This window comes from Armigeres subalbatus, chromosome 1, assembly GCF_024139115.2.
Source record: "Armigeres subalbatus isolate Guangzhou_Male chromosome 1, GZ_Asu_2, whole genome shotgun sequence".
NCBI lineage: Eukaryota > Metazoa > Arthropoda > Insecta > Diptera > Culicidae > Armigeres > Armigeres subalbatus.
Genome location: NC_085139.1, coordinates 302,609,390 through 302,632,451, shown reverse-complemented (window position 1 = coordinate 302,632,451; position 23,062 = coordinate 302,609,390). Strand labels below are relative to the sequence as shown.

Below are 23,062 nucleotides of genomic sequence, written 5' to 3'. Positions count from 1 at the left end.
TGGCGAGTGCAGAGGTGTTCTCGGCTTGCAGTGGGCGAGTGACTGCATCATCAATTCCTTCCCATCCCCGATGACCGTGAGGACGTGGCCAGCACCGTTATCGACTATCCAAAAATACTAGAGCTCTCGGACTGTGCACATTGAGGTTGGAGAGCAAATCCCATGCTTCCATCCATTGGTTCCCTGTGCAATTGCGATTGTTCTGGTCGATCACGGAGTAGCAATTACGAAATGCATGGTCATCATGCTCATGCTCATGCTTTATCATATGAATACACGTTACGATGGTTTCAGTTGATGCGTCGTGCTTTAAATATCCTGTTAAATGCATCTTATCTTAAGATTTCGCTTGGAAAACTATTGAAAACAATGATTTTTCTTAACAAAATTGACTCTCTTGCGCCACTTGCATCCAGAGTTGAACAGCGAGGCAAAGTTAAAGTTCCCCCAAACACACGCCACGCGATTCTATGGCTTGGCGACTGCGATTCTGTCGCCTGTGGTATGGTAGCGTAAATGGAACATTGCCTGCAGCGACGCAACGATAGAAACGCGGCGAATAGTTGGCTCCGTCCCGGCGATGTAATCGCTTACGTCTGGAAATCATTTATTCTGGAATACTTTGCGTTGAGCGAATCTGACCGGACACTGTTGGAAATATCAACAGGGGTTGCACAACCTGATGAACGTGGAATGCAGTTGTTGGGATGTGCGTTGAATTGAAAGCTTCATATCAATGTAACCAGGGCCGGATTTATGGGGGGCCGGGGGGGGGGGTGGCCCCGGGCCCCCACAAATCTTATGTACCAAAACCAACCTTTTTTGTACATTTTGGGGCCCCCAGGGGGAAGGGGAAATATGTTTAAGAGATACTGATTTTTTGAAAATAAGCATTTCGGATAGAGACATCGTGATTCCCATTCGAACATTACACGGAAAGAGTAATGCAAATATAGAACTTGAAGCACGGATTGGACAGCAAACGCGACTCTCCGCTGGTCGAGATCTTCAGGGTTCAAGTTTTTTGGCCGGTCTATTACAGGACTAACTAATCCCAACGGTTCTGTTACCATTCGTAACAATGAGATGGCTAATTCATGCTTTTATTGTTATTCGAACCTTACTTCAAATAAAATTCGAAATATTTAAATGCCATCAAGGGAAGGGTCGTTTGGCCGAAATTCATTCGAGCAAAAGCGATTTAGACGAATGCCTCTTAACCGAGAGTCATCTACCCGAATTCGGCTGAAACGGTTTGGCCGAAAATGTCATTTGAACAAAAATGACATACGGCCGAACTGTTCATTTGTCCGAAAATGCCGTATGGCCGAAATGGTCGTTTGGATGAAATGACCATTTGATTGGTTGATCTTACGTAACGTATTCAACGGGACAGTACCATTTTTCAGGCCTTATTATGTTGTCCCGTCGTAATCTTATAAATCCTATCAATTTTCCCGTTTTTCGTCGATGCTTCAAAATATTCTGAAAATTGTATTCAACGAATTCATAATTTCAACCAGAATACAGAAAAAATTGCAATCAAAGTAAATGAAACCCAGTTAAAATGAATGTGGTAGTTGTTGCCGTCACACTTCGAGACTTTGTTGAATAGTGGAAGTGACGGTGCATCGGTTAGCAGAATAAATATTAGCGACGATGGACAAGCTGTGGAGTCGCCTACACTATGTTAAAAAAGCTGTTAAAGAGCTGAAAACAATAAGGCTGCGAGGAAGGACCAGCTCCCTGCTGAACTTCTCAAACATGGCAGTGAGCAGCTTTATGAAGTTCTGCACCATATTATGACGAAAATATGGGAAGACGAGGAAATGCTTGCTAGCTGGTTGGACGGCCTCATTTGCCCTCTCTTTAAGAAAGGGCACAGACTGGAGTGCGCCAATAACCGAGGAATAGCCCTCCTTAATTCGGCGTACAAAATTATGTCCCGTATTTTGTTCAACAGATTGAGAACGCTTGAAGAGTCCTTCGTCGGCGAATATCAAGCAGGTTTTCGTGAGGACCGATCAACGACGGATCAAATGTTTACCCTGAGACAAATCCTTGATAAATTCCGGGAGTACAACTTGCAGACACATCATCTGTTTATTGATTTCAAGGCGGCGTACGATTCAGTGAAACGGAATGAATTATGGCAAATTATGCTTGAACATGGTTTTCCGGCGAAACTGATACGGCTGATTCGTATAACGTTGGACGGATCGAAATCAAGTGTAAGAGTTGCGGATGAAATATCGACGTCATTTGTTACCTTAGATGGATTAAAGCAGGGTGATGCACTCTCGAATCTACTGTTCAATATAGCGCTCGAGGGAGCGATAAGGAGAGCTGGTGTGCAAAGAAGCGGTACCATTATCACAAGATCGCATATGCTCCTGGGATTTGCGGACGATTTCGATATTATCGGGATTGATCGCCGTGTCGTCGAAAAGGCTTTTGTGCCTTTTAAGAGGGAAACAGCGAGGATTGGACTCACGATCAATACCAGCAAAACGAAGTATATGGTCGCTGGCAAACAACGTGGGTACATTAGTGGCGGTGGTAGCGAAATGGTGATGGATGGTGAAAAGTTTGAAGTGGTAGAAGAATTTGTGTATCTTGGAACATTAGTGACGTGCGATAATGATGTTACCCGCGAGGTGAAAAGGCGTATCACGCTATGTTTAAAGGCAACTATTATGCAAAGTGAATGCACCTCGGATGTTAAGCCGTTAGATCATAGTTTTTGACCTCTAGTTTAAGGATCTGTGTCGATTAAAATATTTGATCGGTGAAATTTTGATATTTTTTTACTATTTAAGGTAATATTTTTAACCTAAAAATCTTTTCTGATTTTTTAAAAAAATTTAAAACAAGTTATATAAAATCCAATCACTAAATGTTTTTGCTCATGCTTTGAGAAACATTTTCATATAAAAACAATTTTTATATGATGAAAGCAGTGACGGGAAATGTCATATCGATGTCATGGGACTAATTTGTTAATAACTTTTTTCACAAGTAATTTACAATCGTATGTTTTATATAAACATAAAGCACTCAAAGGATACTAAAACTTTTTCTAATAGGTCATTGCTCTAAAACTGAAATTGGCGGCGTGAGAGCCGAATTAGTGTCAAATGACATTAATGTCATGACATTCCGTGACATTTTTTTAAATTCGTTATCATGCCTCACACTGTATATTTAGAACAATGACCTGTTTGGCAAAGTTGTAGGATCCTTTAAGCATTACATGTTAATAAAAAAATCCGAGTTGTAAAAGACTTTTGAAAAAAGTTATTAGCAAATTAGTAATAGCAACCCCATGACATTTTTTTGACATTTTCCATCACTGGATGAAAGTAGCAGAAATTATACTAGAAATACTGTTGACACCGAACAAATATTTCATTTTTCGATAGCGAATTCTTGTGTAACTGCATATCTCATACGTGTCTATTAAAAAACCAGCAACCCTGCACCGTCCACTTGTTACCATAGAAACAGAGTTTAACGCTGGACAGGTCAAGAAAGATGCTCAATTATATTTCAATAGTGATCATAATCATCTTCTGAAAGGAGGAGACTATGACACAATTTTAGACAAAACCCCTCCTCCAACGCTACATTCGCTGGTGGGATTGGTCTACCAAATTTTCGGCCCTGTAGCAAAAAAAAAAACATAAAGACAAATCTGAAGTCTGGACATCAGAGGTCAACGCAACCCATCAGGCTCAACTTGGTTTCACTGGGCGTTACTGTCGAAGTCTTTTAGTAAATGGGGTGTTTTGAAAGTAAAATAATGCAATGGTTATCACAAGGTATTGGATAGTCTACCTCTGGTAGTTGATTGCTGTTTAGTGTTTGTCTATTCAGACGCCATACGAGATTTTTGTGACAGTTAGATAGCAGCCGGGCTACCAATCACCGAAAAAAAATCTTATTTTGAAATTCCATGTTCTTGAATTTTGTGAGCGCATCAAAGAGAGGTCTTACAAAGTATAAGGAGCAAACAACGGATCCAGCCATCCACAGAAATTTCTATACTATCTAGCAAAACTACAAAATGCCAGATAAACATGAACAGTATGCAAGTAAACTGTTATCCACGGTGGTAGCATATAACAGTGGTCACATAATGTAGACGTCCATTGAAGTTCAAATCAAGTTTGAAATAATGAACATAAATACTACTTTGAACTAGTTCGTAGTTTTAATTTTTTGTTGATTTGAAATGTTAAAAAGTGATATTATGTTCTTGAATTTAATAATACTTTTTCTTAATGGCATTACATCAACCACTCTACCGCTTTGGAGCTTAGTGTTCATTTAGCACTTCCACAGCTATTAATTTCGAGGTTTCTAGTCCAAGTTACCATTTCCACATTCGTATATCACGAGGCTACTATGATACTTTATGCACAGGGAAGGCGAGAAAATTTCCTAGACCAGAGCGGGAGTCGAACCGAACCGAACCACTTTCAGCATGGTCTTGCAGTGTAGCAGTGCATCTTGCCGTTCGTCTAAGGAATGCTCCAGATCTATTCATAATAAACCCTAAGAACATTGAAAACTGGCAGTAATTTTAATATAACTTCTACTACTTTCATCATATGAAAAATGCTTTTATATGAAAATATTTCTTAAAGCCACAGGAAAAAAAATAGTGGTTGGATTTTATATAACACGTTTCAAAAAAAAAATAAAAAATCAGGAAAGGTTTTTAGGGTCAAAAAAGTACCTCAAATAGTAAAAATCAGGCTATAGACATCCCTATCTAACTCCCTTAGCCTAAAAATAGCCACCATGTCCCGGGCACAGTGTGCAGATAGACCGCTGTCAGTTGCATGAGATGTCAACAATCGTCAACAACACCAATGATTGTAGCTTGATAATTAAAAATATCCAAAACAATAAAGGAGCAGGGTTTATTTTTAAATTCTGCTCAAGCTTTTCACGGTGAAATAAAAGACAAATTGTTGATCTCCATGTAAGTAAAATCAAAATTGATCATGTAGAATAAGTTTTGAATAAATTAAACTCATTAGTCATATTTAATGAAATTCCCGATTAAAGTTGCATATTGAAGAAAGCTGAATTTGGATGTTTTATGATGATAGGATTTTTTAGATTTGACGTACGTTGCTCGGCGTTGGTGTTGGTGTTGGCTACGCTAAACATGGGCTCTTAGCATAGGCCTGGTAAAAATAGTTAAAAAGTCAAAATTTCACCGATGAAATATTTTAATCGATACAGATCCTTAAACTAGAGGCCAAAATCTATGATCTAACGGCTTAACATCCGAGGTGCATTCACTTTGCATAATAGTTGCCTTTAAACATAGCGTGCGTATTGCAGCTAGAGATGGGCGAACGCTCACGAGCCGTTCGTTTGAACCGATTCGTTAGAAAAAGCGTTCAAACCACGTCCAAACTCAAATGAACCACGGCTCATATAAAAACAATGTCTGTTGGGAACAAAATCCAATCACAGCAACCAAAGGCCGATAAGTTGCTAGGCTACTGGGCAGTATGAGAAAATTTGAACTTTAAGCGGAAAACATCTAAGCAATAATAGGAACTAAGTAGGTTGCTAGACAACGGGGTAGGAGAAATACCTATATGTTTAGCTTTTTGGAATACGTGTTAATAAATTAAAAATAAATTAATCCGTCGAAACCATTGATTAATTCAGCGAAAAGTAACGTTTATCCGAATCGCTAGCGTGGTAACAGTGGTATATCGGACACATTGGTCTATTTCTCCCCCGGCAGGTGATGATGATGATGATTCTAGCCAATAAACGAGCTGGTGGCGCAGCCCCGCCGGTATTTCTGGATCCTGGAACAATTGTTTATATTTTCCTTTACCTCTTCAACGTATATGTTTCCTCCTCGCTTTTCAATTTCATCACTCACTCTCACCATCATATCAGGCAGGGTTGCCAGAACACTAGTCATACAGTCATTTGGTTGAACAGACCGGCCGTATAACCGACAATGTCATTTGGCCGAAAAGGTAATTTGGCCGAATAAGCCATTAAGCCGGAATGGTCGTTTCACAGAAAGGGGGATTTGGCCGAAAATGTCGTTTCGCTGAAAATATGATCAGAAATGCCATTTGGCCGAACGGATCATACAACCATTAATGTCGTTTTCTTAGTGAATCTAAAACCCAGAGCCGTAGTGAACACTCCTGGCGCCCTTGACGAAACCTTTATTGATTTTCGTGTAGATATTCGAAACAAACAGCGTGATAAAAGCAAGGAGATTTAAAATCAACTTATTTGCGTGGTTTACCTAATAGGATTACTAAAAGTCATACAATCTGTAGAAATCCATAGAAAAGTTGAAAATTTTTTGAATTTAATAAACCTACGCAAATAAAAAAAAATGACGACCTTTCTTGTTGTGAATTCATGCACTACTAGCTCGACCAGCGGCTCTCAACCTGGGGAACACCTTTGCCGACTCCAGGAGGTTCCTCGACTCAAAATGCGTAATGGCGGATTACAATTCCAATAAAAACTTATTGATATAACAAACAAAACACAAACAAGAACAAAAGATCAAAAGGATAAAAAGTTGAGTGACTAAAATCTAGAATCTTGAAAGCCTTCTTCCTGAAATTCTAAGCTTACTTTTTTGTCTTTATTAGAGAGGTTTTCAGCCCTAGGCTGGCTCACCTCTAGATCGTAAGCTTCCTTCAAGAGGCACTGCAGCCTCCTTTCAAGAGTCTTGACAGCAGCCACATTTCACGAGGCTCGACAGCCTCCTTAAAGCTATGTCCATTTAGAATCCGGAATAATAAAATCATCTGTATCTCGGTAACGGATTGACGTACAAATAAGGTTAATACATCAAAACAAAGGTAATTTACTGTACTTTAAGGAAAAAAATATGATACAAATAATTTCTTTTCGTTTCTAGTGAAAACTTGCCCCTTCTTCTTTATTCCTCTCATCAAAAGTTGCACATCTCCGAAGTCAACTTCCTTGGCACATTTGTTCCACATTTTGGTCATCTGTGTCGCGTCCCGAGTTGTTTTCCATTTTTCTCAAGCTTTCGCTTCATTACTGCCCAAAATGTCTCGATGGGCCGGAGCTGTGGGCAGTTGCGTGGATTTATTTGTGGGCAGTTGCGTGGATATATTGTATCGATGAAATCTTCGTTATTATCGCGGTACCACTGGATGACTTCCCGGCTGTAGTGGCAACTCGCCAAATCTGGCCCAAACTTCACGGGACCTTTATGGGCCCTATGGAAGGTAGACCGCGGTTTTTGAGACATTCCTCCTTGTACAGCTTCGAGTCCATCGTCTTATTCGTCACAAACACTTAGGTCTTTGCTCTACAGCTGCATATCCCTTGCCAAAATCATCTGTTTTTTTGCAAGTTTGTCCAAAAAGCAAACTTAAACTTCGCAGAAACTACTCCTCGTGCCGTCGCCATGTAGAATTTTTGGCTAGGAAGCTGTCCGAAATCCATTTTGACGTAGGTTCGATCGTCGATGAGCAGGATTATCAACGTGAGTGTGCAGATTTTTTTCTCTCCTTTCGGCTTCCATCTGGAATAATTTTTGACTCGCTGCACGAAACATCGTGAAATTTATACCACACCAAGTGGCGCCTAGGTAGACAAACTGCTGTAAAATAATTCTTGCAGCGGTCATCTTCCGTGCCGCTGCAATACAATAAATGATTCCGGATTCTAAATGGACATAGCTTTACAAGAGTCTTGGCAGCCTTCTTTCAAGAGGCTGTGAAGCCTCCTTTCAAAAGGCTGGAAGTCTCCTTTCAAGAGGCTGGGAGGCCTTCTTTCAAATAGCTGGGAAGCCCCCTTCAAGAAGAAAGCCTCTTTTTAAGAGGCTCGACAGCCTCCTTCAAGAGGCTCTTGAAAGCCTTACTAAGCCTCTTGAAAGAAGGCTACCAAGCCTTTTGAAAGAAGACTAGCAAGCCTCTTGAAAGGAGGCTACTAAGCCTCTTGAATAGAGGTTACCAAGCCTCTCGAAAGAAGGCTACCAAGCCTCTTGAATAGAGGTTACCAAGCCTCTTGAAAGGAGGTTACCAAGCCTTCTGAAAGTAGGCTACCGAGCCTCTTGAAAGGAGGCCACCGAGCCTCTTGAAAGGAGGCCACCGACCCTCTTGAAAGGAGGCTACCGAGCCTCTTAAAAGGAGGCTACCGAGCCTCTTGAAAGAAGGCTATCAAGCCTTTTGAAAGAAGACTAGCAAGCCTCTTGAAAGGAGGCTACTAAGCCTCTTGAATAGAGGTTACCAAGCCTCTTGAAAGGAGGTTACCAAGTCTTCTGAAAGTAGGCTACCGAGCCTCTTGAAAGGAGGCCACCGACCCTCTTGAAAGGAGGCTACCGAGCCTCTTGAAAGGAGGCTACCGAGCCTCTTGAAAGGAGGCTACCGAGCCTCTTGAAAGGAGGCTACCGAGCCTCTTGAAAGAAGGCTACCGAGCCTCTTGAAAGGAGGCTACCGAGCCTCTTGAAAGGAGGCTACCGAGCCTCTTGAAAGGAGGCTACCGAGCCTCTTGAAAGGAGGCTAGCGAGCCTCTTGAAAGGAGGCTAGCGAGCCTCTTGAAAGGAGACTTCTAAGCCTCTTGAATAGAGGTTACCAAGCCTCTTGAAAGGAGGCTACCAAGCCTTCTGAAAGTAGGCTACCGAGCCTCTTGAAAGAAGGCCACCGAGCCTCTTGAAAGGAGGCTACTGAGCCTCTTGAAAGGAGGCTTCTGCGCTTCTTGAAATGAGGCTACCGAGCCTCTTGAAAGGGGGCTACCGAGCCCCTTGAAAGGGGGCTACCGAGCCCCTTGAAAGGGGGCTAGCGAGCCTCTTGAAAGGGGGCTAGCGAGCCTCTTGAAAGGGGGCTACCGAGCCCCTTGAAAGGAGGCTACCGAGCCCCTTGAAAGGAGGCTACCGAGCCCCTTGAAAGGGGGCTACCGAGCCCCTCGAAAGGGGGCTACTGAGCCTCTTGAAAGGAGGCTACCGAGGCCTCTTGAAAGGAGGCTACCGGGCCTCTTGAAAGGAGGCTACCGGGCCTCTTGAAAGGAGGCTACCGAGCCTCTTGAAAGGAGGCTACCGAGCCTCTTGAAAGGAGGCTACCGAGCCTCTTGAAAGGAGGCTACCGAGCCTCTTGAAAGGAGGCTACCGAGCCTCTTGAAAGGAGGCTACCGAGCCTCTTGAAAGGAGACTTCCAGGCCTATTGAAACGAGGCTTTCAGGCCTCTTGAAAGGAAGCTTCCGGGCATCTTAAAAGCAGACCTCCGGGCCTCTTGGAATTAGGCTTCCGAGCCTCTTAAGTTCCCTTCAAGAGGCTCGGAAGCCTCATTCCAAGAGGCCCCCAAGCCTCTTAATAGTACCTTCCAATACCCTTGAAAGAAGGCTTCCATGCCTCTTGAAAGGAGGCTTCCGAGCCTCTTAAAATGAAACTTCCGACCCTCTTGAAAGGAGCTTTCTGAACCTCTAAAATTGAGGCTTCAGGGGGTTTAAAACGAGGCTTATCAAAACTTTGGAAAACTGTTGGTTGAACAGAATCTTAAATGCATTTCTCTAAGTAACTCTAAGCAACTAATGGCCTCTCGGGGTAATAGATTTAGAGGTAGCGTCCCCGGGGTGGGGGCCGATCGAACCCATCTTTCTCCCGGCAAAACTGCTTCGTGTACAAATTCTAGGATCTTTTTTTTTTCAAATAGGCGTAACTGTATTTGACCTTGACATTTGAAACGACTTCTACTCTCTCTATTCAGCATATTACGCGTTACTCGTATCCAGGCTCTAATAAAACCTATAAAAAATATCATAATAGTTTAACTTGAAAGAAATTTCAAGTAGTAAGAATACTTACTCGTTTTTCCAGACCATTCCCATACATACTTTTCAATCTAAAATGGTACGTCCACTAAAGTGGCTTCATGGGATAGCAAACAGCCACCATATTGGTGCACAAACAACTCAACTACTGCGATGCGTGTGCAGCCTTTTTGTGGTGAAGTTCATTTGATCGTTTGTTTACTAAACTTTGTTTACGCTCCATCGAAGTGCATAGAATCAGATAGAATCACACTTGTTGAAGCTCACCGCGATCGCGATTGTTTATTTTAACTTATGATGTTATAACGCATCACTTGTCGTCATATCTGAAGGGTGTGAAACGTGCGTCAATCTAGTACTGCCCACTACACGTGCTGCTGCGGTTGCCTGGCGGCGCCATCAACGCTCATCTCGCCATCTTTGTTTTCCTCATTTGAGATTTGTACCAACTTTTTCTTAGCACCCATTTTGGTACGCTGACTGCAAAAATTCAAGCAATTTCACTTACAAATCACTTATCATCAATCTGATCCGACCGCTGCTAGTTGTGCTACTCGGGCGAGCAGCGTCCCCGACAGCTCACCGTTGTTCTACCAACAACCAACGCGCGGTAATGGCTAATGGCGCTTTCAGATTTTCCGAGACGTAATGCGTCGGATCGGTATGTTGTCTGTTTCTACATTTGTTTTGGCTTTTTTGTGTGATCCCATTAGTGTTGTTGTTTTTCCCCCGCTTTGCTTGCCGATTTGAGAGTTGAGGTAGAGGGTGCCATTAGTAGTGAGTAGCGCATGACTAGTCACTAGTCAGGCCTCTCCTCCAGCTTTCTGAATCAAATTGATTGTTCTTTTTTTATGGACGTGTATACTCATCGCGAAATTGACACGTGCTTGTTCACTTTACTGACATGAAAGTTCGCAGGCTTGTTGGCAGCGTTGGAATTCCAATTAGCAGGCGAAGATGACGATTTTATGTACATCGATAAAACGACCGAGTAATCCTGGTGAGTGACCATCTGAGATTACAGCGCGGTTGGCATCGCTGACGCACGACGTCAATGGAGCTTGAATACGATGTAGAAATCATTCAAGCACATGCATAGCTTGTTAGCAATTTGTCACGTCTGATGTTTCATATATAAATGTACTAATCATAGATCATGGACAAATCCCATGTTTAATATGACAAGCTTTTACACAATACTTTGCACAAAGATTAAACAAGAAATAAAGCCTAATTATATCTATCCAGTATGTTCATGCTGTTCCTCACTATACATACGTGAAATAAATTGCAATTCATCGAAATCTTAGCAGCAGAACTGTTCAGTACATAATTTTGAAGGTTTTCGGTGATTTCACCGAACATTTCTGCTGTTGAGATTTCGGTGAATTGAAGCAGAAAGAAAATTGAGGTAATTACTATTGGAGTACAAAGCCAACCAAATAACTTCGAAATATTTAATTTGCATATGTAATTATTGTCATAGTAAGTTTGTAGAAAAAAAATCAACAATTCGGAACACATTTGTTGCGCGACGCGAACGTGATGATTGCTACTGGTTTTTCCTCTTTTTCAACTATAAATAGCCACGTATATCAAATTTCTCCCGCTACACACTTGACGGCTGTCAGAAGCCTAACATAATTTATAACCCATCACCAGATTTTTTCCTTTTGGTTTTATCTCCGCCCTTCCCTTTGTTTTGGCTTTTGAAAATGATCTTGCTAAGCGGTAGCACGAGTCTTGCTCATTATGTTGAAGGGAAGAATTTCAAACACTTTTTGTCGCATTTTTTTTTGTTTGCTTATAACCTTTCAAGCGACTTTTGATATGTGACATATTTGTTCTCACTTTAAATAGCAGAGTGACTCCTCATATCTCCACAAACGGACGCAATTCTATACCCACACCACGGTGCTCCCCTGAGCGTTATTAACAAAAAAAAATCTCCATCAAAACTAATACCCGGAGCTGAATTCTGGGGCTATACTGCATCTCTGGACAAAATTTGAAAAAAATCGTAGGGCCCGTTTTGGAGTTACGCCCTTTTCAAGACGTAACTGTAAGATATCGAAGAAAATCAATATAATATCTCGTCTTATGCATATTACTCAACTTCCATTGAGTCATCAGCAATAAAAGTACACCCGATTATTTTTCTACACGGAGGATGCGTTCCGCGTAAAAAAGTTTTCAGTTAAAAATTTCAAAATCCATGTAAAAAAGTTTTATGATTTCTCGACGAATCATGCAAAATGGAGCAACTTTGCAAAAAACTAGTATGGGATTTTTTTACACGGCCGTGTAAAAACAGAATCGGGTGTAGTTTGCTGATATACCAGTTGCATTTTACAATGATGTACCAGCTTTGATTCAATGTATTAAAACCAGTAGACATATCCTTGACGAAAATGTGTTTATTGAAAATGGTATCGATTTCAATAATTCCAGATCAAACAAAAATTTCAAAACCTTGCGACAATCGGCTACAAGTGCTGTCTTTGTATCCAAACTTATTACCTGAAAAATTCGAACCGTATTTATATGGAACAGTTTGTCAAATTGAACCATTTCGAGTACATTATTGCAGGTGACCTTAAGATTATAAACCTGATAATAGGAATAATGACTATTTGCGAAGCCGAGAAAAACTTGAGAGCGACGTTTCCAGGACTATTGTAAATATTCAGCTATTAATAAAAATTAAAAAGTCGGGCATGCTGCGAAAAATACATCTAATTTCCGACAAGGACAGTGATTCTATATTGATGAGGTGTCCTCCTCTTTCAATCCACGTGAACACTCTTTGTTCGTTAACGTTACATAAAAGCAGTGTTAAAACGAACTGGGCAGATTTATGGGTTTAAGGTGTAGGGTTATGTCTGATACCTCAAAGGTATCTTAAGCATAAAAACGGCTTCACTGAGCATACCACTATCTTCTCAATGTTGCGTACATTTTGTAAAATAATGCTGATTTGAGAAAGATTGTTGACGTATGTATGGATGAAGCTTTAGTAAAGAACAGATGGGTTACTGCTCCTTGAATGCATATACCCATACCAATATCAATCAAAAACATAGAATTGAAGTGCAAATTGCGTTGCTCTCATTTTTGTTTTTTTTCAGCTGTAAGCATGTACGAGAGCATTAGAAATGATACGTATCAAGTTGAAATCAATAACTTTTATATAGAATAACTATTGTCACATGTTATGTACAATTGTGTTTTTATATAAACAAGTAGCCCTTAATGGACCTTAAAACTTAAAACTTTTCTAATATGTCATTTCTCTAAATCTAAAATTGTTGGCGTTATCGGAGCTTGTTAATAATGGTACAATTACCCTATGTGAATGACATCTGTGGTTTTTGTTTAAAGGTTTTGAAGCATTTTCAAAATGTTTGCAACTCCTTATATGAACCTTCACCTGGATTCTATGTCGCAATTGAAAAGTTCGTTGTGTCCTGGGAAAGTTAGGATCTTCCGAAGATCTCCAAATATCATATCCCAAAGTTTCATATAAAAGATTTTTTAATACATTCGGTCATGGGCAGGGATGGCACAAAGAGTATATATCGACATAAACGCCGAAGTTGTATAAAACCCATCTCTTGCGAGCTGAAATTTATTGCGAACAGAAGATATGTGCGCATTTGATATTGTCCATTTAATTTAAACATAAAAAAGGGTTAATCATACGTAGTTGGCTAGAATTGAATGTAGACTTAAGATGAAGCTAATCTTATTTTTAAATGTTCTTAGACAAATCTCATATTACTTATTGTCATAGTCAACAATTTTGTATATAATTATAATGGCTATAACAAAAATAAATCTTTTTTTATCGTTGACGAAGCCTTGGAATTTGAGAAATATGTATTTGATGAGATGATATGCATAGAATTCTGTTTTTGACACAATTTTGTTTCGGCCGAATTTTTGATCGTGTGGCTTTAATTTATGACCAAAATCCATGCAACATGTTCCTAAAACCACTAATAATCCAGAAAAGAGTCAGATAATTATTTATATACGATAATCATTTTAGATGGGAATACAACTTAGAAAATTTAGATCGTGTTGAAACAGAATCCTGTGAATTTCTTCGATATATATCAGTTACGTCTTAAAAAGGGCGTAACTCCAAAACGGGCCCTACGATTTTTTTCAAATTTCGTCCAGAGATGCAGTATAGCCCCAGAATTCAGCTCCGGGTATTAGTTTTGATGGAGAATTTTTTTTGTTAATAACGGTCAGGGGAGCACCGTGCACACGGTTCTCGTTGATCGCTCCCTCAACGAGAGCCAGCGGAACATGGGTTTTAGCGTAGCCTACTTTGTTTTTATTTCACGCTTCGTTCTGCAAACAGCTGACGCTTCCAATCTCAGTTCTGATGCCACCCCAACAGGACCCGCAAGCTGTGAAGCGTCGCTTTAATTAAGTGCACGTGGTGGTGATCATCGTTGGTCGCGACGCATTGCACTTTTCAGCTGCAGCGGGTCCGAAACATCGATCATTGCACGGATTTCGAGTCCTTTCGGGTGAATTTTATCCAATCCCGCGAACCCGGTTGGTTTGATGTTTGGCCTTCGGGGCGGCTGTTGCCGCAGTTGTTTCCACACTAATTTAGACTAAACCGTGCTTCTGACCGCGACGACCGCCACCGTTCGTAGCATCAGCCGTGCGTCGTCGTCATTCCTCCTGTGTAGGACGAAGATCGTGTACCACGCGCGGCGTTTGGCGGCGAACGTGCATCAACAAGTCACGCTCGTTACGTTTAGTGAGCGTGTAATTTAAGGCGAAAGACTACTGAAATCTCATAATGCCGATCTGCCACCACCGCATGCCGTGACTGCTGTTGCCATGCATCGCTTTTGCAAGTATGAGTGTGACAAATCGGTTACTACGCTATTGAGTTAAAAAGCCGATTCTGGCCAAGCATTACAATATTGTAGGGTACTTGTCTACCGTCTGGTTGCCAATTTCATAATATTCATGAAGTAGTTGTTTGCACTTAAAATGAACGAGACTAATCGATGATGTGCCAGAGGATGATCATGATTTTCTAGACAGATTTGAGGCAGTAGAATTCGATTCGCTAATGTTGTTTGTGCACGGTTGTATAATATACGACATCTACAAAATCATAAGATGATAAGATATGCATGTTTTTAGCATTTCCTCAAACAATCACATACTTACTTAAGTGATTCTACGCACTTTATGTTAATTTTTGGCCAACTTCCATTATTCATTTGTGTAGGTTATGGCCCAGTGTCTTCGATGTCCTGCTGGCTTAGGGTGACCATATTGTACCCTAAAAGAGGACATGTCTGTCGTATCCCAGCCGAAATGGTTGGACAAATCCGCCATTGAATAGCGGTGCGACATTCCGTCTCTAAAATAGTCAACAAACTGAAGGTAAAACTTCTGTCGAACAAGCAATCAACGTCGCATGCTACGATGTAACTCATACTCAAGACGATATTTTAGGGAACATTGGGGCTTACAAAACATATAATTTATAATAAATTAGTTTGTATCTAGGGGGCAGCAGGGACTATGTCCAAGGGCTTGACGATCCCTCCCCAGGCCATCTGCGAGTTGTGGCGCCTGCCTAGGATGTGGTGGGGTTTGACAGTGGGCCCTGTTAAACCTCTATAAAAAGCTGCATGAATCCGCAAGTAGGCTCCGCCAAAGCGACCGTGTGCCGCTTAAAGTGCACAAGCCCATGTCCTGGTGTTAGGTGGGACGCTAAACAGCCCTGACACGACGGCCCTCCGACGAGACAGGAGGTTTGCGCAGGCCCAATAAGCCGCCTTTAAAAACAACTATTACGAACGACATAGAAGATAATACGACTCGATACAATCGGCAACGACCTAGGCGACGAATAAAGGATCACGATTGGAAGCTTGGAACATGGAACTGCAAGTCGCTAGGCTTCGCAGGTTGCGACAGGATAATCTACGATGAATTACATCCCTGCAACTTCGATGTCGTAGCGCTGCAGGAAATCTGCTGGCAGGACAGCAAGTGTGGAAAAGCGGGCATCGAGCGGCTACCTTCTACCAAAGCTGTGGCACCACCAACTAGCTGGGAACCGGCTTCATAGTGCTGGGAAAGATGCGCCAATGCGTGATTTTGTGGCAGCCAATCAACGCAAGGATGTGCAAGCTGAGGATAAAAGGCCGTTTCTTCAACTATAGCATCATCAACGTGCACTGCCCACAAGGAAGGGAGATCCGACGACGAGAAAGAAGCGTTCTAGGCGCAGCTGGAGCAGACATACGATGGATGCCCACTGCGGGACGTCAAAATTGTCATCGGTGACATGAACGCTCAGGTAGGAAGGGAGGAAATATATAGACCGGTCATCGGGCCGGATAGTCTGCATACCATATCGAACGACAACGGCCAACGATGCATAAACTTTGCAGCCTCCCGCGGAATGGTAGTCCGAAGCAATTTCTTCCCCCGCAAGAATATCCACAAGGTCACATGGAAATCACCTAATCAAGAAACGAAAAACCATATTGACCACGTTCTAATCGACGGTAAATTCTTCTCCGACATCACGAACGTACGCACTTACCACAGTGCGAATATTGAATCCGACCACTACCTCGTTGCAGTATGTCTGCGCTCAAAACTCTCGACGATGATTAACACGCGTCGGAGGCGTCCGCCGCGGCTGAACATTGGGCGGCTACAAGACGGTAGACTAGCCCAAAACTACGGGCAGCAGCTGGAAGTGGCACTCCCAACGGAAGAGCAGCTAGGCGCAGCATCTCTTGAAGATGGCTGGAGAGATATTCGATCCGCCATTGGAAGCACCGCAACCGCTGCACTAGGTACGGTGGCTCCGGATCAGAGAAACGACTGGTACGACGGCGAATGTGAGCAGTTAGTTGAGGAGAAGAATGCAGCATGGGCGAGATTGCTGCAACACCGCACGAGGGCAAACGAGGCTCGATACAAACGGACGCGGAACAGACAAAACTCGATTTTCCGGAGGAAAAAGCGCCAGCAGGAAGATCGAGACCGTGAAGAGACGGAGGAACTGTACCGCGCTAATAACGCACGAAAGTTCTATGAGAAGTTGAACCGTTCACGTAAGGACCACGTGCCACAGCCCGATATGTGTAAGGACATAAACGGGAACCTTCTTACAAACGAGCGTGAGGTGATCCAAAGGTGGCGGCAGCACTACGAAGAGCACCTGAATGGCGATATGGCAAACAACGGTATGGTAATGAACCTATGAGCACGCGCGCAGGACATGCGACTTCCGGCTCCGAATCTCCAGGAAATCCAGGAGGAGATCGGCCGGCTGAAAAACAACAAAGCCCCTGGAGTTGACCAACTACCAGAAGAGCTGTTTAAACACGGTGGTGAGGCACTGGCTAGAGCGCTGGACTGAGTCATTACCAAGGTTTGGGAGGATGAGGTTCTGCCGCAGGAGTGGATGGAAGGTGTCGTGTCGTGTGTCTCATCTACCAAAAGGGCGATAATCTAATAGATTTCGCCGCCTGTTAGCCACGAACATAGTAGTCAATGATTACCACCAGTCGCGACCCTAGCGACTAGTTCAGCCATAGAAACTTGATAATCAACAAATGTGAAAATTTATGACTTAGTACCCAACGATCCTAGAATAAAGTCGTATTTAAAGCACAACATTTTGGCGACGAGGAATTTTTTCAAGAATTCAACGCTTTGGAAGAGCTGCAGTTCTCAAGATGCCTGAATGCCTCCGATGCCAGCAAGCGGTACCAGTGCTTCCAGCTAACGAAGCACGACGCGGACGACTTTCTAACGTACGCTGGGACGGTCAACCGATGCTGTGAAGACTTCGAGCTCAGCAAGATCACGGCGGACCAATTCAAGAGCCTGATTTTCACCTGTGGCCTCCGGTCGTCGAAGGACGCAGACATCCGAACGAGACTCCTATCCAAGCTTGAGGCTAACGCGGCGGATGAATGCACTCTGGAATCACTCATCACGGAGTGCCAACGTCTGCAAAACCTCAAGCACGACACGGCCATGGTGGAACACAAGAAATCGGTGAGTACAATCTGCGCAGTCAAGCAGAACAAGCCTCCACCGATGACACCGAGTTCCAAAGAGAAGAAGAAGATGAAGTCCGAAGGTCCAAAAACACCCTGCTGGCAGTGTGGCGGAATGCACTACGTCCGGGACTGCACCTACACGAAGCACGTTTGTCGGGAATGCAAGCAAACCGGCCACAAAGAAGGGTATTGTGGCAGCTACACATCGAAGGCGGCACTCAAGAAGAAGAAGCACGTGAACGGAATTTTCTCCATCAACCAGGTCAGCTGCACTTCTAGACGGAAGTTCCTAACGGTGGATATCAACGGGTCTCAAGTCACTCTGCAGTTGGACACCGCGTCCGACATCACCATCGTTTCGAAGAAGCAGTGGAAGAAGAACCTGGGCTCGCCAACGCTGACTCCCACAACACAGACTGCCCGGGCTGCGTCGGGTGACGCTTTTCATCTACTTGGTGAACTCCGATACCCAATCAAACTCGGAGGTGTCAACAAAACCGCAACTTTCTACGTGACCAACAACAGCATCAACCTGATTCAAGCTGTGGGACACCCCGCTATCTGCAATCTGCAACCAGGTCCACGTTGCCGATGGTCAAGTCAATCAAATCCAAGTGTACAAAGCTGCGTATCCCGAAGTGTTCAAGAACGGCCTCGGACACTGCAAGATGATGAAGGTCCGACTCTATCTCAAGCCCGATGCCAAACCCGTTTTCAGGCCGAAGCGCCCAGTTCCTTTCACGTTCATGGAGAAGATCGATGCGGAGCTGAACCGACTTCAATCGCTGGGCATCATCACGCCTGTCGATTTCTCGCAGTGGTCGGCTCCGATCGTCGTAGTGAAGAAGCCCGCCCGGAAAAGTACGAATCTGTGCCGATTACTCAACTGGACTGAACGCTGCCCTGGAGCCCAACCATTACCCGCTACCGGTTCCTGATGACATCTTTACCAAGCTCAATGGGTGCCGGTATTTCAACGTCATCGACCTGAGTGACGCCTATCTTCAAGTGGAAGTTGACGACGACTCGAAGCAGCTGCTCACAATCAACACGCATCGAGGTCTCTTCCGCTTCAACCGGCTCGCACCAGGAGTAAAATCCGCTCCCGGGGCCTTCCAGCAGTTGATGAACAGCATGGTTGCCGATCTCGAAGGAGTGGACACTTTTCTGGACGACATCTTCGTGGCCAGCAAAACCGAAGAGGAGCACCACAAGATGCTCAACGCACTGTTTCAACGCCTTCAAGCCTACGGTTTCGTTCTGAGGGAAGAAAAGTGCAACATTCTGCAGTCGGAGGTAAAGTATTTGGCGCACATCGTAGACGAGAACGGTCTCTGTGCAGACCCATTCAAGGTGGAAGCCATTGTCAAGATGTCACAACTCTACGCTCGTTCCTTGGTGCGGTGAATTTCTACGCGAAGTTTGTCCCGGAGATGCACCAACTGCGGCGGCCACTCGACGCGCTGCTGAAGAAGTTTGCCAAATTCGTTTGGAACAGCGAGTGCCAGAAATCGTTCAGGCGCTTCAAGGAAGTACTCCAGTCGGATTTGCTTCTGACACACTACGATCCATCACTAGACATCATAGTTGCTGCCGACGCCTCGCAGTCCGGAATCGGTGCCTGCCTTCTACACAGGTTCCCCGATGGCTCACTCAAAGCTGGTGCACACGTTTCCCGCTCACTCACCCCCGCGGAGGCAAATTACGGACAGATCGAGAAGGAAGGTCTTGCACTGGTGTTTGCCGTAACGAAATTCCATCAGATGCTGCTCGGACGCAAGCTTCAGTGCTACAACTTCGACATCGAGTACGTGTCCACCACGCAGTTTGGATATGCCGACGTACTGTCCGCCTCATCAACGGTTACGTCAAATCAGAGGAGGACTCATCATCGCATCGGTTCAACTGGAAGACGACATCGAGATTCCACTCCAGGAAGCCATCAGTTCGCTGCGTTCAAATCGGTGCGCGGCGCTACTCTCTAGTGCCCGGTTCTCCAACAAGTGATCCAGTACAACCAGCGTGGATGGCCCTCCAAAATCGATGACATCGCTAACCCTGAAGTTCGCCCTTTCTTCGCTCATCGAGACGCTCTATCGGTAGTGAAGGGGTGCGTCATGATGTCCAACCGTTTGGTGATTCGGCAGCGGATTCTCAAGCAACTCCACCGATTTTTCCACTGATTTTGTGAAGAGATGTGAAAGCTGTGTCACACATTCGAAGACACCGTCTAAGGTTCCGCTACAGTCGTGGCCACTCGCTCAATCTCCCTGGGAGCGTATCCACATCGACTTCGCCGGCCCAATCAACGGTCTGCACTTCCTCATAGTGGTGGACGCCTTTACCAAGTGGCCGGAAATTCGCATCGTTCGATCCCCGACAACATCAGCAGTGACCGAGTTCCTCGACGAGCTGTTTGCCCGTTTTGGCGTTCCCAACGTCATAGTCTCCGACAATGGAACGCAGTTCACGTCAGAACAGTTCGCGGTTTTGTGCAGGAAGAACGGCATTCAACATTTCCGGACATCGCCGTATCACCCACAGTCCAATGGCCAGGCGGAGAGATTTGTGGACACCTTCAAGAGGTCGTTGCGCAAAATCAACGAGGGGGAAAGTATCTCGGAATCGCTCCAGACGTTCCTCCAGGTCTGCCGAACCATTCCCAGTCGTGTTATGAATGGCAGAACTCCTTCGCAGCTGATGCTTGGTCGAAACATCAAGACGGTTCTCGATCTCCTGCATCACCACCAACCGAAGCCAGTGGTTCTCAATCAATGCTTCAGTTCAACCGGAAGCATGGCGCAGCTCCTCGTGGCTTCCGAAAAGGTGACATGGTCTACGCCAAGGTCTACCGCAGCAACACCAAGTGGCAGTGGGCATCCGGCGTAATCATCGAGGTCATCGGACGGGTCAACCACAACGTGCTACTGGATGATTGGCATGGACGGAAGAAGCTCATCAGATCGCACTCCAACCAGCTCAAGCATCGTTCCAGTAAAGCAACAACCGGCGCAGCAGATTCCACACCACTGGGTATCCTGGTGGACATGTTTGGAATTCAATCTCCTGGACCAGCAGTACAGCCCGCTCAACAAGGTCAAGCCGAGCAGGAACCACTTCCTGTTCCATCAACCTCCAACGTCCAATCCCAGGTCCAGCCACGAACCGAGGTGCAAGTAGTGCCAGCGGTTACCAACCAAGAAGTCGAAGCAGGTTCCAGTCAACTCGATGATGTTCCCGAACGCGGTCGCATCCAGACCGACCAACCAGAACCAGAGCATGAAGAAGATAACCAGCCACCTATAGATCCCGTTCCAGAACCACCATCGGTCCGGCCACAGAGAGTGATCCGGATGCCGTCCAGATTCGAGCCGTACCTGTTCTGGAAATAAGAAGGGAGGAATGTTAGCCACGAACATAGTAGTCAATGATTACCACCAGTCACGACCCTTGCGACTAGTTCAGCCATAAAAACTTGATAATCAACAAATGTGAAAATTTATGACTTTGTAGCCAACGATCCTAGAATAAAGTCGTATTTAAAGCACAACACCGCCGTACCAAACTGACTATCTACAAAACGATTATTAGACCGGTAGTCCTCTACGGACACGAGACCTGGACGATGCTCGTGGAGGACCAACGCGCACTGGGAGTTTTCGAAAGGAAAGTGCTGATGGCGGACGGTACGTGGCGGAGGCGAATGAACCACGAGTTGCATCAGCTGTTGGGAGAACCATCCATCGTTCACACCGCGAAAATCGGATGACTGCGGTGGGCCGGGCACGTAGCCAGAATATCGGACAATAACCCGGTGAAAATGGTTCTCGACAACGATCCGACGGGTACAAGAAGGCGAGGTGCGCAGCGGGCAAGGTGGATCGATCAGGTGGAAGATGACTTGCGGACCCTCCGTAGACTGCGTGGTTGGCGACGTGTAGCCATGAACCGAGCCGAATGGAGAAGACTCTTATATACCCCACAGGCCACTTCGGCCTTAGTCTGAATAAATAATAATATTCAAAAAATCCAGAATAAATCGAAGAAAAATCGCATGATAATGATTATGCGTTAAACATTTAGGATGAGTGAAAAATTGAGAAAATGTAAATCGTGTAAAAACAAAATCCAGTGTATACACAAACTTTTGTTTAATGGCATCACTATTCGACAAGAGGCTACGAAATGGTGTGTTGACATCCGGGAAGGAGCGCCTCAATGAACTATTATCAGTGGTAGGTTCATGAGGTTCATCCTATCTCCCGCAGCAAGCGGATGAACCTTTGTTTATATACAAACCACCGATACCGTCTGTCAAATATGGAAGAAATTCACCAGGGCGCAGCCGTGGCTACATACGTGTGACGTCACACTGTGAAATCATATTGTTGTCGTTGCTAGTCCATCTCATCGTGAGTCCATTGCGTCTATTTTTTCGTCCATATGATGAATCCAATGATCATTGCTTTGTCCGGTATCCAGGTATGTTGGAGGAATGCCTCCGAGAACAACAGTTTTGTCATCGATCAGTTTTTCGTCATCAGACTCCGTGTCGGTAAGGCGTGTTCCCTAAAATGCCACCGTAGGAACTGCGCTTCTAGCGATTGGCAAGGGTATGGTTGAGGGGCTGGGAATCGAACCCATGACCATTCGCTTATGAGGCGAACGTGTAGCCAACTACGCTACGGGACCCCCCCCTGAGTTTGCATTTAAATACCAAGTATTGGAAATGTTTCTACCGGAGATTCCAACTGGATAAAGTGTTTGAGTATTGTTTGGAAAATCATTGAGATTTGCATACTTATGCATATCACAAACTTCATCGTTCCATTTTTCCCATGCCTACTTTTGTCGATTGTTACAAATATGCGATCATAGGCAGCGCATAAGGTTTTACATCAAATAAACATAACCTCAAAAACTCAATCGAATGAACTCAATTTGACATTTATCGGTGGTAGGTTCATGTGGTTCATTCTATCTCCCACAGCAAGCAGATGAACCTTTGTTTATATACAAACCACCGATACCTGTCAAATATGGAAGGAATTCATCAGAACGCAGCCGTGGCCTCATACGCGTGACGTCACACTGTGAAACCAAATTGGTTAAGCGCAAGATAAATAGACCACTAGGTGTTCCAATCTGTCAGGTTCACGATTCAGCCATCTTCGATTTTA

General features: G+C 44.2%; 2 protein-coding genes across 6 annotated transcripts in view; one reads left to right on the top strand and one right to left on the bottom strand.

Moving 5' to 3' along the window:
- Positions 1 to 23,062, bottom strand: part of LOC134207832 (glutamate receptor-interacting protein 2) — a 169,104-nt gene that overhangs the window by 64,503 nt on the left and 81,539 nt on the right. The gene's annotated exons all lie outside the window — the stretch shown is intronic.
- Positions 517 to 19,289, top strand: LOC134219274 (uncharacterized protein K02A2.6-like). The gene is given in 4 exon segments (XM_062697998.1): positions 517 to 709; positions 17,486 to 18,460; positions 18,522 to 18,730; positions 18,732 to 19,289. Coding segments are annotated over 4 exon segments (1,935 nt in total).